This window comes from Nanorana parkeri, unplaced genomic scaffold, assembly GCF_000935625.1.
Source record: "Nanorana parkeri isolate BGI_ZX_2015 unplaced genomic scaffold, ASM93562v1 scaffold191, whole genome shotgun sequence".
NCBI lineage: Eukaryota > Metazoa > Chordata > Amphibia > Anura > Dicroglossidae > Nanorana > Nanorana parkeri.
Genome location: NW_017306459.1, coordinates 1,599,920 through 1,613,252, shown reverse-complemented (window position 1 = coordinate 1,613,252; position 13,333 = coordinate 1,599,920). Strand labels below are relative to the sequence as shown.

Genomic DNA, 13,333 nt, shown 5'->3' with positions numbered 1-13,333 from the left:
GCACAACGGCTCAGCCATAGAGCCCATAGAGCAGACGAAGAACGTCTGCTCTACGGGCTCTCTGTGTGTTCTCTGAGACCGTGGCGCTGTAATTACAGCGCCACCTGTCTCGGCTGTCAGGAACTACACAGAACAGCTGTGTTGGAGGGCAGGTTCCATAAACAGAACCTGTCACCTCCAAACTATCACATAAGGGATTTTAAACCCCTATGTGATAGGAAGAACATTAAGTGGAAAAAGTAAATAAATACAAATTTAAAGAAAATTTTAAAAGTTAATAAAATATATAAAGATTTAAAAAATTAAAAAGTAAAAAAATTAAATAAATAAAAAAAAAAGGAAACCCTGCTGCCTCCGCCATATGCATGCAAATAAACGCATGCGTAGGACATTCTGCATGTGCTTTGAGATTGCAGCCGCCATTCCATGGTGGTAGCCAGAATTCTCTTACACACACACACAATGTGCATTAAAGGGTAAGTTCATTTTCCCAGGTAATATGGAAAAATAAAAATTACCCGATTAAATCTGGCCCCGTCTCTCCCAAACCGCCACCCCCTGGCTATACTTACCTTTCGGCTTTCCTTTTCGGCGAACAATTCCTCCCCTCCGCCAGTATGGGAGTACTATGTGTCCCCCGTACTGCTGTCCAGCGCAGTCCTCCCCTATGCATTTTGAATTTCGCTCGCAAATTGCAAGCACTCATTGGTCAACGTGGTCAGATGACTGCGCTGACCAGTGAGAAGCGCTATTTAGCACAGGCAAATATGTTTTGATTAGGGGTGCACCGATACTAGTGTCAGTGCCAATACCGAGTATTTGGGCGAGTACTTGTACTCACCCAAATGCTCCGATACCTTCCCCGATATTGGAACTTACGGCCAGATGAAAATTTCCTCTGACTGGCAGTGCCGTAGGGGAACCTGGAGCCAGCTTCCCGTTCAATCAGGAAGCCGTGCGGCAAGTAATTACATGCCTCCTGGTCTTCCGATTGGTCGGGAAGCCGGCTCCTAGCTGATTGGCTGGAAAGCCGTCTTCCTTGCCAATCAGCATCGAGCCAGTTTCCCGGTCAATCAGGTCATTACCCGGCTTCCCGATTGACCGGGAAGCAGGTTTCCCAGCCAATCACAGTCAAGCAGGCCAAACAACACGGAGCCGGCTTCCGTGGCAATCAGGAACCTGTGCGGGATGTCATTACCCGCTGCCCAGCTTCCTGATTACCAGGGAAGCCTGCTCCATGCTAGCGGAAGCACCGGTATTAGTATTCAGTGTCGGCGAGATCCAAAAGCAAAAAAAATCAGTACTCGTACTCAATACCGAAAAACCGGTTTTGGTGCATCCCTAGTTTTGATTAAAACTATTTTTTTTTTGTATTGGGACAAGTAGATTGTCATGAAGGACAAGTAGATTTGGCCCCCGCTTTAGCCCTTGGACAAGTAGTTTTTTAAAAAATGTCCACACCCCTGTACACATATATATTTATTAACATACGACTAAATGTAGTTACTGTAACAATCCGCAAACATTTATAGCTAAAAAAAAAATAGTTTGCAAGATGGTTATTGTAAAATCCCTACACGTTCCTTGGAACAGAGACCGCTTCTTCAAAAGGAATATATTTATACAGATATTGATCTCTGTTCATTTAAAAGTGACATGCATAAACATATGACCACCAATATGTCACCAACACTAGGGGTGGACAAATGAATATGGAGTTCAGGAGCCAGGCTGTCCAATCCAGAAGTCAGCTCCATTCACAACAACTAAAGAAAACCTCCAAAGTTAGGTGCCAGTTGTCATTTTTCAGCAGCATCAGCTACCTGGCTCTTGGGATGTGTCCAGCCCTGTCCGACACTATGGAAATCTCTTGTCACATATCACTAGAAACACTTCCATGGTTACAATTGCGCCTGGCAGAGACACCACCATTACTATTCTGGCTTTATTAGCTTCTCCTGTGGTCATAGGGCATAATTAGGAGAAGAACAAGCCAATGAGCCTCCGCCTCAGAGAAGTGGACCGAAGACATCACCTTAGGCAATGTCACTGGTTCCGATAGTTAATAGACAGCATGCATTTGTAAGACTATAAGCTCAACCTGTATCTTTCCTCCCAGGGTGGTAGAGGTGAGAAAAGAACAGGAGGAGGGTGATAGAGGCACACAGAGATGAGGAAAGAGCAGGAGGAGGGTGATAGAGGCACTTTGATGTGAAGAAAGAACAGGAGGAGGGTGATAGAGGTACACTGAGATGAGGAAAGAACAGGAGGAGGGTGATAGGGGCACACAGAGATGAGGAAAGAACAGGAGGAGGGTGATAGAGGCACTTTGATGTGAAGAAAGAACAGGAGGAGGGTGATAGAGGTACACTGAGATGAGGAAAGAACAGGAGGAGGGTGATAGGGGCACACTGAGATGAGGAAAGAACAGGAGGAGGGTGATAGAGGCACTTTGAGGTGAGAAAAGAACAGGAGGAAATCCAATTTCCCATTCACAGTGTTTCAGTAAGGCCGTCTAATGAGCTTAGAGGATGCACATTGCTCATTTTGCTTCACCAAGCTGGCCCAGGATGCTCGACCTATCCATTTTATTACAAATTATGCAAAGGGAAACCAACAAGCCAGCCCACAAAGGTGAGGAAACAGGCAGCAGCTTGCTTATAACAAAATCCTCCTGACATTTCAAGTGAGTCACACCGGCTGCATTTGCATGACAAACAGAACAGGAAGTCATTTCACCCTTCACCATTTGACTAAGGTAACCTAACTGGAAAATGCAGACTTTCAACAGACCCTTCCACCGGAAGAAATGCCGGCACGGAGTTATACTGAGAGCAGACGAGAATTCAGAAATGACCACAAGTCTGAGGTGCACCACTCCTTGTTTTATGGGTAGAATTTACAGTAAAAGAAGAAGAACTAATGGCAGGAAGATGTTGCTAGAATAGCATTTGCCAGACCTGACTGTCCTCTAGTAACAGGCACTCTTTTCAGGGCTGCGGGTAATTATATAATAAAGATTATTTACAAGCTCCTGTAATTAGAGGCCTCCAGGACATTTTTCTGGACTGGGATTGAAAGACGTGAATAACAAAACAAAGGGGGAAAAAAAGAAAAAAGTGTTCAAAATTTTTTAAAGAGAAAAATAGAATTTGTTTAAGCCGTAAAAACGTGATATGAGACAGCTGGAAATACAACTGCTACATAAAAATAGGACGCACCGGGTCTTATACTTCAAGAGTCTGAACGTCAATCGTTGTCCCAAACAGTGTTTCATGTTCCCAGCAGCCTGACAGATCCTTATATTTTTCCTCCCAATGGAGGGAATATGAGGAACAATTTGATTGTTATTTTTTGGGGGGCACTACGTATGCTGTCTGAGACTGAGTTGTGGTGCTCTGCAATGACAAAACAGCTGCAGGTTTTGTTAAAAGCTGCGAATTTGTTGCCTTAACTGCATGGTAACACACCACGATGCAGCGCATTAATGTGAATGGGCTCTTAGGGCAGAGCTGGACAAATCCCGGGAGCCAGGTCACCAGTGTTCCTCAAAAATTATAGCCGGCGCTTAACTTTTGAGGAATTCTCTAGTTGTTGTCAATAGAGCTGACTCCTAGAAAATCCTGCTGGCTCCTGGATTGGACAGACTGGCTCCTGAATTTAATAATAATTTGTCCACCCCTTAGGGCAGGGGCGAGTAACTCCGGCCCTCTAGCTGTGCTTTAACTACAAATCGTGCCTGTAAGGCTGGGTTCACACCTGGGCGTTTTTCCGCGCTTTCGTACTCGCGGAAAAACGCTCAAACAGGGAAATGCCATTATTTTCAATGTGCACGGTTCCCATCTGGGCGGTTTTCCGTGAGTATGAACGCGTGGGAAACCGCCCTACGCCCAAAGAAGTACATGTACTTCTTTGGGGCGTTTTGGTCGGGCGTTTCCATTGGGATACAGCCAAGTAGCCCTCGGAAACGCGTGTTTTACGAGCGTTTTTTTTACCGCCTCATGGGACTTGTAGTTCCACAACAGCTGAAGGGCTGGATGGGCTCGCTCCTGCCTTAGGGGGTTGATACAGTGAGCCAATAGAAAATAAACTTGTGGCCACTGGCAACCAATTAGAATAATTGTGGGTGATTTATCAAGGCTGTGCACGGCAACCAATCAGCATTCCATTGTTCATTTTCAAAGCTTTACTAAACAAACTGAAGAGAAAAGCTGATTGGCTGTTATGGGCAACTGCTCCAGTTTGGATCAAGCCCGCCATTATTTTCAGACTTGGGACTGCAAATCTGACAGCTGGCAGTCAATCGATTGGGCAACAAAAATGTATGAATGAAACTTATGAATGAAAAAACTGCTTTAGGAAACATTTCTAGCTGCCCATAGCAGCCAATGCATATACAACAGACATATTTCTGCACTCCCGTTTTAAAATGAAACAAGGATTTTGGCATGTTGCTACCGGCAACAGTAAATAAATGAGGCTTGTGGCACCTCGGGACTCGATGGGCAGCATCCTAATGAATATACTTGCAAGACTGCTGCTTTCACCCGGTAACCAATGATACACTGCCATCTATATCCTTTCATGACTTCTAAAAGACAAATATCACTAGAATGAGCCAAAGATCGCCAGTACATCAGCAGATCTTTTGCAAGTTCAGTTCTGAGCTCCAACAAGGGTGCTTCACCCCAAGAACCATTTTGCTGAATAGTCATAATATATGAAAAGTCGTTGCCCTTAGCAACCAGAGTCCTTGTTTCATATTCAATCCAGTGCTGCAGAACTAAAAGATGGATTCCGCTGGTTGCTATGGGAAACGAGAAATGTTTCCTACAGCACACTAGTCATATATTAGACCCGCAGTGATGTGCAAAGCATGCCGGCAATTCTCTGCCACCAATGCCAAAGACTTTAGTCACAAATGAGCACTGGTTGTTGCTCATTTATCTACTACTTCAACATGTGATCGTCACTACCGATGCTCGCTGCAAGTCAGGAGCACATGACCAGCAGATGACTTATTTCCACACACAAAAGTCATTTCTAACTTCCTTCAAGATAACCAAAAAGCAAACAAAGCGGATGATCCATTAAAAGAAACTGGAGCCAATTCCCCCATCAGGGTTCACCTTTCATCATACACAGAAACGAATCAAGAATCCTATTCCAGGGCGAAATTTGACTTGTTGCCCATAGTGACCGAGTAGAATTCTTGGGTCATTTCCCTATAAAATGACAGATGAAACCTGATTGGCTGCTCTAGGGAACTGCTCCAGTTGTGTGCTCATTTGATTGGATGCTTTAAGAAATAGCTCCAGTTTTGGGCTCATTTTCATTGGTTGCTGTAGGGGACAGCTCCAATTGTGCTCAATTAGGATTGGTTGCTATAGGAGACAGCTCCAATTGTGCTCAATTTTGACGGGTTGCTATAGGGAATAGTTCTAATGTTGTGCACATTTTCTTCTGTCCAGGTTCAATGAATCTGTCCGGAAGCCATTTGCCTTGAACACCTACTAGCCACATCTTGCCAGGTCTGGTCAGACACAGGCGGTGGAGGCACAGCTATGGCCAGGATGCCTGATCACTGCATACATGAACCCGCATCCATCCTGGAGGTCCATTGACCAGCTCTTGCCGACTGAACAGTGGAAGAAGTCAACTTTGCTGACTCCAGGAATAAGAAATGCCAACCCGCCTGGCAGCAGAAAACGAAAGCCAAACTTCTGGCTCTTGCGTCTACGCAGCTTATGTTTTCCTCCAAACATGGCAACCAAATCTGCTACTCCACTATTACCCAAAACCAACACAGACATGACCGAAAACCCCAAATAGCGCAGATCACAATGCGGGGACGATGCACATGAAATGGGCGCTCAGAGCTGAACCTGATGACACATGTGATGCTCACTTCTATCTATTCTATAATAAGTGGCGTGCCATTCGAAGTACCAGACATGGCAGACAGCAGATCTGACCGGGAGAAGCAACAATTCAACTAACTGCCTGCTGTGGCTGCATTCTAATTCACCTTGGCTGTGAATGAAGTGTCCCCTGATGTGCAGTACAGGAAGAGATCATTACATCCCATTCTCTGTGGATGGCCTGTGTGATGTTGCTTCATCCCCTGTCAGAACATACCTGATCATTGTATGACTGATGGATCATGGCTGTGTGTCTATGTAATGTCAGTACACACACACATCCAATGATCCATGCCATGGCAGGGGGTGACACAGGCGGCCGCACCAATGCCATGCTGCCTATCATACCAGTCTGCCTGGTAGGGCAAGGAGTGGCAGGCAGGGCCCTGTTGCAAGTGGAATGGAACCCCCCTCCACACCTTGGAGCCATCGGAGCCCATGCGGGCCCTTCACTTACCTATGCCGGGGGCCACATAGATGAAATAGAGGCAGGAGGATGAGAGCGAGAAGAAGAAGATGAAGGCGAGGATGGATCGGTTAGATACCCGCAGGAACCTCCGGAACATCGACCTCATGGTGCCGGGGGGTACGGAAGGCGGCGTCGACTCTCAGAGGAGCTCCAAAGCGGACAGTCTACTGCTAGGGGACAAGCCCATCGGGTGATGGCAGCCAGGGGACAAGACAGGAGCACACCGGGGAGAAGAGAAGCCGGAGATCGCGGTACAAAAACTGATCCACCAACCCCCGGGGGGAGGAGAGAGGAATCAGAGAGCAGCGGGGAGGAGGAGGGGGAGGGCACTGTGATGTGTGCGGGAGGAGGAGGAGGCCGCACTCCGATCACAGGAGGAGATAGTATCCGAGGAGGAATGCTGCATGGAGACTGCTGAAGGATAGGACATCAGAACTACAGTCACCGGGACAGGGAGATGTGTGTCAGCGATGAGATCACAGGGGGCAGAGATAAGGACACACTCCACTCCTTTCTGACTCACAGGGGGAGGGGGCGGTGATCAAATGTCACCATGGGGACACCAGTGATCAAATGTCAGCATGGGGACACACAGGACACCAGTGATTAGATCTTAGAATGTGGACACACACAGGACCCCAGTGATCACATCTGAGAATGGGGGGACACAGGACCCCAGTGATCATATCTGAGCATTATGATGCACAGAACACCAGTGATCACATCTGAGAATGGGGAGACACCAGTGATCACATCTGAGAATGAGGACACACAGGCCCCCAGTGATCACATCTGAGAATGGGGAGTGACACAGGACAACAAGAATCACATCTGAGAATGTGGGGGACACAGGACAACAGTGAACACATCTGAGAATGGGGGGCACACGGGACCCCAGTGATCACATCTGAGAATGGGGACACACAGGACCCCAGTGATCACATCTGAGAATGGGGGGAGACACAGGACAACAGTGATCACATCTGAGAATGGGGGGAGACACAGGACAACAGTGATCACATCTGAGAATGGGGATACATAGGACACCAGTGATCACATCTCAGAATGGGGACACACAGGACCCCAGTGATCAGATCTTACAATGGGGAGACACAGGAGTCCAGGGATCAGATCTGAGAATGGGGGGGACACAGGACACCAGGGATCACATCTGAGAATGGGGGGGACACAGGACACCAGGGATCACATCTGAGAATGGGGGACACACAGGACCCCAGTGATCAGATCTTAGAATGGGACACACAGGACCCCAGGGGTCAGATCTGAGAATGGGGGGACACACGGGACCCCAGTGATCACATCTGAGTCTCTATTTCAGTCAGTATAGAGCCAGTGATTTAGCTGCCCAGAGTCAGCCATCAATCAGAATGAATAACATCCACTGATGGGTACATGAAACAATTTCAGGTATCAGCTGACCTGTCATTGGAGACAAATAACCTGTGACCCTTTTCTTCTACCTTACATTCCAATGTAATGACACAATGTTATGAGATGAGCTCATTGTTTATAATCGTTTGATGAGATTGTAGCAGATTGGACCATGTATGACCAGTTCCAATAGGTCAGTACTTGCATTGTAATTTGGATCATGTGTGACCAGTTCTAATAGGTCAGTACTTGCATTGTAATTTGGCCCATGTGTGACCAGTTCCAATAGGTCAGTACTCGCATTGTAATTTGGCCCATGTGTGACCAGTTCCAATAGGTCAGTACTCGCATTGTAATTTGGCCCATGTGTGACCAGTTCTAATAGGTCAGTACTTGCATTGTAATTTGGCCCATGTGTGACCAGTTCTAATAGGTCAGTACTTGCATTGTATCAGGGATCACATCTGAGAATGGGGGACACACAGGACCCCAGTGATCAGATCTTAGAATGGGACACACAGGACCCCAGGGGTCAGATCTGAGAATGGGGGGACACACGGGACCCCAGTGATCACATCTGAGTCTCTATTTCAGTCAGTATAGAGCCAGTGATTTAGCTGCCCAGAGTCAGCCATCAATCAGAATGAATAACATCCACTGATGGGTACATGAAACAATTTCAGGTATCAGCTGACCTGTCATTGGAGACAAATAACCTGTGACCCTTTTCTTCTACCTTACATTCCAATGTAATGACACAATGTTATGAGATGAGCTCATTGTTTATAATCGTTTGATGAGATTGTAGCAGATTGGACCATGTATGACCAGTTCCAATAGGTCAGTACTTGCATTGTAATTTGGATCATGTGTGACCAGTTCTAATAGGTCAGTACTTGCATTGTAATTTGGCCCATGTGTGACCAGTTCCAATAGGTCAGTACTCGCATTGTAATTTGGCCCATGTGTGACCAGTTCCAATAGGTCAGTACTTGCATTGTAATTTGGCCCATGTGTGACCAGTTCTAATAGGTCAGTACTTGCATTGTAATTTGGCCCATGTGTGACCAGTTCTAATAGGTCAGTACTTGCATTGTAATTTGGCCCATGTGTGACCAGTTCTAATAGGTCAGTACTTGCATTGTAATTTGGCCCATGTGTGACCAGTTCCAATAAGTCAGTACTTGCATTGTAATTTGGCCCATGTATGACCAGTTCCAATATGTCAGTACTTGCATTGTAATACAGCACTGGTAAATGTATATACATGAAGACCAGGAGCCGCTTGCTCGGCGTGTTATAGATAGGAGCGGGCTGTCTAGTAATGAGAGCAGGAGGTGAGTCAGAGCTCACTGGAAGCGGATACAATGAGAGCTCCCCGGGCGGGGCGGGTGAGGTCTACTGGGGCTGCCTAGGTCCCTGCTGCTAAGGGCGTGGTCAGTGATAGCCACAGCCTCCCCATCGGACCAGCGCCTATGTGACAGCCTATCAATTCAGGGAAAACCACCTTGCTGCACGCTCATTGGTGAAGGCTCAGATATCAACGCACACATTGGATACGCCGCTGATTCGAGGTTGGATAGCAAGCTGAAGACGCTTGAGTGTCTGTGGGAGGGAGGGGCTTGTGTCTGTACATTTAACTAACTTTCCATTTATGTCGCCGCAGCCGAGCAACGCGATAGAAAGGGTTAACGCCACAGGCTGGACATTCCAGGGCATGATAGGTCTGTAAATCCCACGTGCTGGATGTAGCTAGGCCAGTGATTGGCTTGAGGTGACGTCAGGAATCGAGCTGCATTGTCAGGTGTAGTGATGACGGCGGTAGAGATGTATGACGTGATCTCTCTACAGTCGGCCTTGCAATAGCTGTCACTAAGGGGCATGTTTATAACCCAGAGAATCTGACAAGCAACAAACATTCTCTGCAGGTGAACCTTCCAAAGGTGCTTGTGATTGATTCTCCAGAGAATGTTTGGTGAAAGTCCCATTCACTGATCAAGGGCTCATTCACAACCATAGTGGTGACGAGTTCTTCAGTTACCGAGCAACACTAGTCACTGCAAGCGCAGCAAATAGAAAACAATTGCTTTGCCTGTGCCCCATTCACACTACAACGTGGGTGTGATGTGAAAAACATGCAGACCTGCTGGGTCACAGCGCAGGTCAGTGCAGCACACCGCGCTTTCTGTGAAGACCTGAATGGAGTGTACACTTTCTATGCACCAAATAAAGTAAAGAAAAAAAAACCAATGCGATGCATTCAAATTGTGTATCACATCCTCCTCCCCCCGACCGGCGTTTTAGTGTACGGACCCGTGTGAATGAGCCCTTACTGTGTTCTGATTAGGAAACCCTTCATGTCTATAAGAGCTCTGTGATCTATGCATTCTCCTCTGACCCTTTTCATACGATGGCCATACACTGCTTAGATTTCAGGCAAGTCCTGCTGAATTGACTGAAATTTAAAGTGACATTAAACCCTCAGATTTTTTACATAAACCAATACTGTAATGTGCGCCTTACTGTAATCCATGGTTGTTTCCCTTCTCTTTGCTGCTCTTCCTTTTAAATCCGTCTCTCTTCTCATGCTGGGCAGAACTTCTGTTTTGCAGCAGACTGCCTTGTCTCTGAAATGGATACATGGTGTCTGTGTGAAGGTTCACAACCTGAGCCAGCACTACAGGAAGAGGCACTCAGCTGCAAAGGGAAGTTCTCCCCCAGCATGAGAAGAGAGACGGATTTAAAAGGAAGAGCAGCAAAGAGAAGGGAAACTACCATGGATTACAGTAAGGCACACATTACAGTATTGGTTTATGTTAAAAAATCTGAGGGTTTAATGTTACTTTAATCAGTGTGTGGCCACGTGGGCACCGCTCCATTAGACAAAAGTCAATTCTTCAATCAGCTTTTTCAATTGGAAAATTGTAGGTCGAAAAAGGATTGCAGCCAATCAGCAGAAGACGCTGTGCGGATGTTCTGACAGCTGCAGTTACTGGCTGTCAGAATACAATATCCAGCAGGTGCTAATCCCCTATCCATGCTGTTTAGCTCCCATGGGGCTGAATGAGGAAAAAAACACTAGCAGTGTATGGGCAGCTTTAGGAGAAAAATTGATCAGCTTGGTTGGAGATTTACAGCTGGAATCAAGAGTACCTTCTATTCTCCAATCCTTTGATTCATCTGAATATGTGCATGCAGATTTATTTGTTCTGCAGAGTATCAGACAATTAGATCCAGTGACGGTAGCGCGACCTTCTCCGTCGGGCTCCATTAGAAAAAAGCAAAATGGCGCAAAATCCGCCGAAAAAAAGGGTCCTGTAGAAGCGACGCACGACATGGAGCTAAGACAGCTCCATTGAATATCATTAGCCGGCGACTTCTCGCGATATCGCGCGGCAAAAATGCGCAATAAATCGCTACGTGTGAATGAGGCCTAAAGGAGTATTAAATGTTCACTTTGTATTGAATGACTAAACTCTGTTCAAGAAGTGAATCATTCCGCAGTACATTGTTTATTTTATATTTTTACCCAACCCTAATTTTTTGATCTGTTCACAGCCACCGGCTTCACATTGCTCTTCAATGCTTCATGACCTTTCAGGGAAGGAATGCCACGCACCCTGAGCATGAAACAGATGACTAGGCAATTGGACAGTACAGGCTCAGGTGGCTGTCAATCAACCTGCTAGGAGGAGGGAGGGGCATGGGAGTAGCCTGCTGGTATAGGCTTGTTGTGCTCTATGCATGTGTGTACAGGCACTCGGTTGTAGTCCCAGCGCAGGGAGTGTACACACAGAGGTGGCTCCATGGAACCCTACAAGAGGATGGAGCCACCCTAAAGCAGGAACTGGTGACGTGTCCTTTTTGATAAATGGAATACAACTCAACTGCAGGCTTTGAAAGAAAGACACAGAAAACCTGTTAAGTGCTGAGGTCTACAGCACTATAGGTATTTTACATTGAAGAGTTTAAAGGGGGGTGGCTATTTAGGGGCCGCCTTATCTTAAAGGTGGCTTCCTGATTACAAGTCCCATGCCACAGACCCCCCACATCCACCAGGCCAGGAATGTGGGGGATGAGGCTTTTTTTCCCCCTCATCAACATCTGGACACGGTGCCTTGCCAGTGATAAAGGTCTGGTATGGATTTTTTTTGGGGGGGGGCCCAACTTTTTTTTTTCTTTCTTTGCATGGCTTTCCCTTCCTGAAACATACCAGGGCTAATGTCCTGCAGAAGAAAAAAAAATCCTACATAAGGGTTTGGTATTGATATTTTAAAGGTGACCCCTTAACAAAAAAGTTGGGTCCCCCAAAATCCATGCAAGACTTATCTCACACACACAGACACACACCGCCAGTGAAAATGCATGCTCAGCGTCATTGAGTAAAAGTCTCTGCATGGTTACTGCACCTGTATCATGCAGGAAGGCGCTGTGATCAGTGACACTCAACAACTTGCACTGCTACAGGCTCAGTTTCACTGAAGAGGACTGGCTGTGTGTGACTGTGCATGGGATAAGGGTCTGGTATGGATTTTGGGGGGACCAAAATCCATGTGGAGCAGGGAACTCCGTAACACTGAGCTTGTGATTTTATCAGGCTCGGGTTTACTGAGCTGCACTCAGGATGGTTAGTCCAGTATGCATACTCTGGAGACTATGGCCTCAGTGACAGCCACCACTGTATCTCCATGAATGCCGGTTGAGGCAGCTGCCTCAGTTGACCCCAGTGGTGCTGCGGCCCTGCAAATACCCAATCAAGTACTGAGCAAAGTTTTGTCTAATCACCCTTAACCTGACTGAGTATTTGAAGTGAATACAGGCTTCGAGGGAAGTTACTGTTTTCAGCAAATCGGCAACATTTTGTTTTAATGAAAGCTGATCTTTCTATTTCTGCCTCATGCTATTTCTTGCCACTTGCAATTGTGAGTTAAAAAAATATATATAGAAATATAATATTTGCTTTTTAGTTCAGCCATCCATGTAGTGAGAAGTAAATGGATGGAAACAGACATATATTAAAGGAGATATACTATTGTGTTATAACATCAGCATTGTAATAGCAATACATACACTGAGTGGCCAGATTATTATGACCACCCCATCAGTACTTCGTTGGGTCACCTTTTGCCTTCAATACTGCGGCGATTCTTCTTGGCATTGACTCCACGAGATGTTGATAGGTGATGTGAGGAATCTGACACCATGCCTGATGAATAGCACTGTCCAGTTCTGTGAGATTTGATGGTTGTGGAACCAGCTGCCTGATGGCTCTTTCAACTTCGTCCCACAAATGCTCAATTGGATTGAGATCTGGTGATTGTGGGGGCCACCTAAGCAAGGTAAAGTCTCCCTCATGTTCTTGAAACCACTCCTGCACAATACGAGCAACGTGGCATGGCGCATTGTCTTGTTGGAAGAAGCCATCTCCATTTGGGATACGCCATCAACATGATAGGATGAACTTGATCAGCAACGATACTTTGGTATGTTGTGCTATTCAGATGTTGTTCCACACGAATTAAAGGGCCCAAATCATGCCAGGAAAACATGC

At 46.3% G+C, this 13,333-nt stretch overlaps 1 protein-coding gene across 1 annotated transcript in view; it reads right to left on the bottom strand.

Annotated features, from left to right (window-relative positions):
• Positions 1–6,697, bottom strand: part of B4GALT6 (beta-1,4-galactosyltransferase 6) — a 70,257-nt gene extending 63,560 nt beyond the window's left edge. Inside the window, exon 1 of the mRNA XM_018555307.1 lies at positions 6,379–6,697. Within this exon, the coding sequence (XP_018410809.1) occupies positions 6,379–6,496 (118 nt within the window). The 5' untranslated portion in view covers positions 6,497–6,697. The remainder of the gene's footprint in view (positions 1–6,378) is intronic.
• Between the last annotated feature and the right edge of the window lie 6,636 nt (positions 6,698–13,333).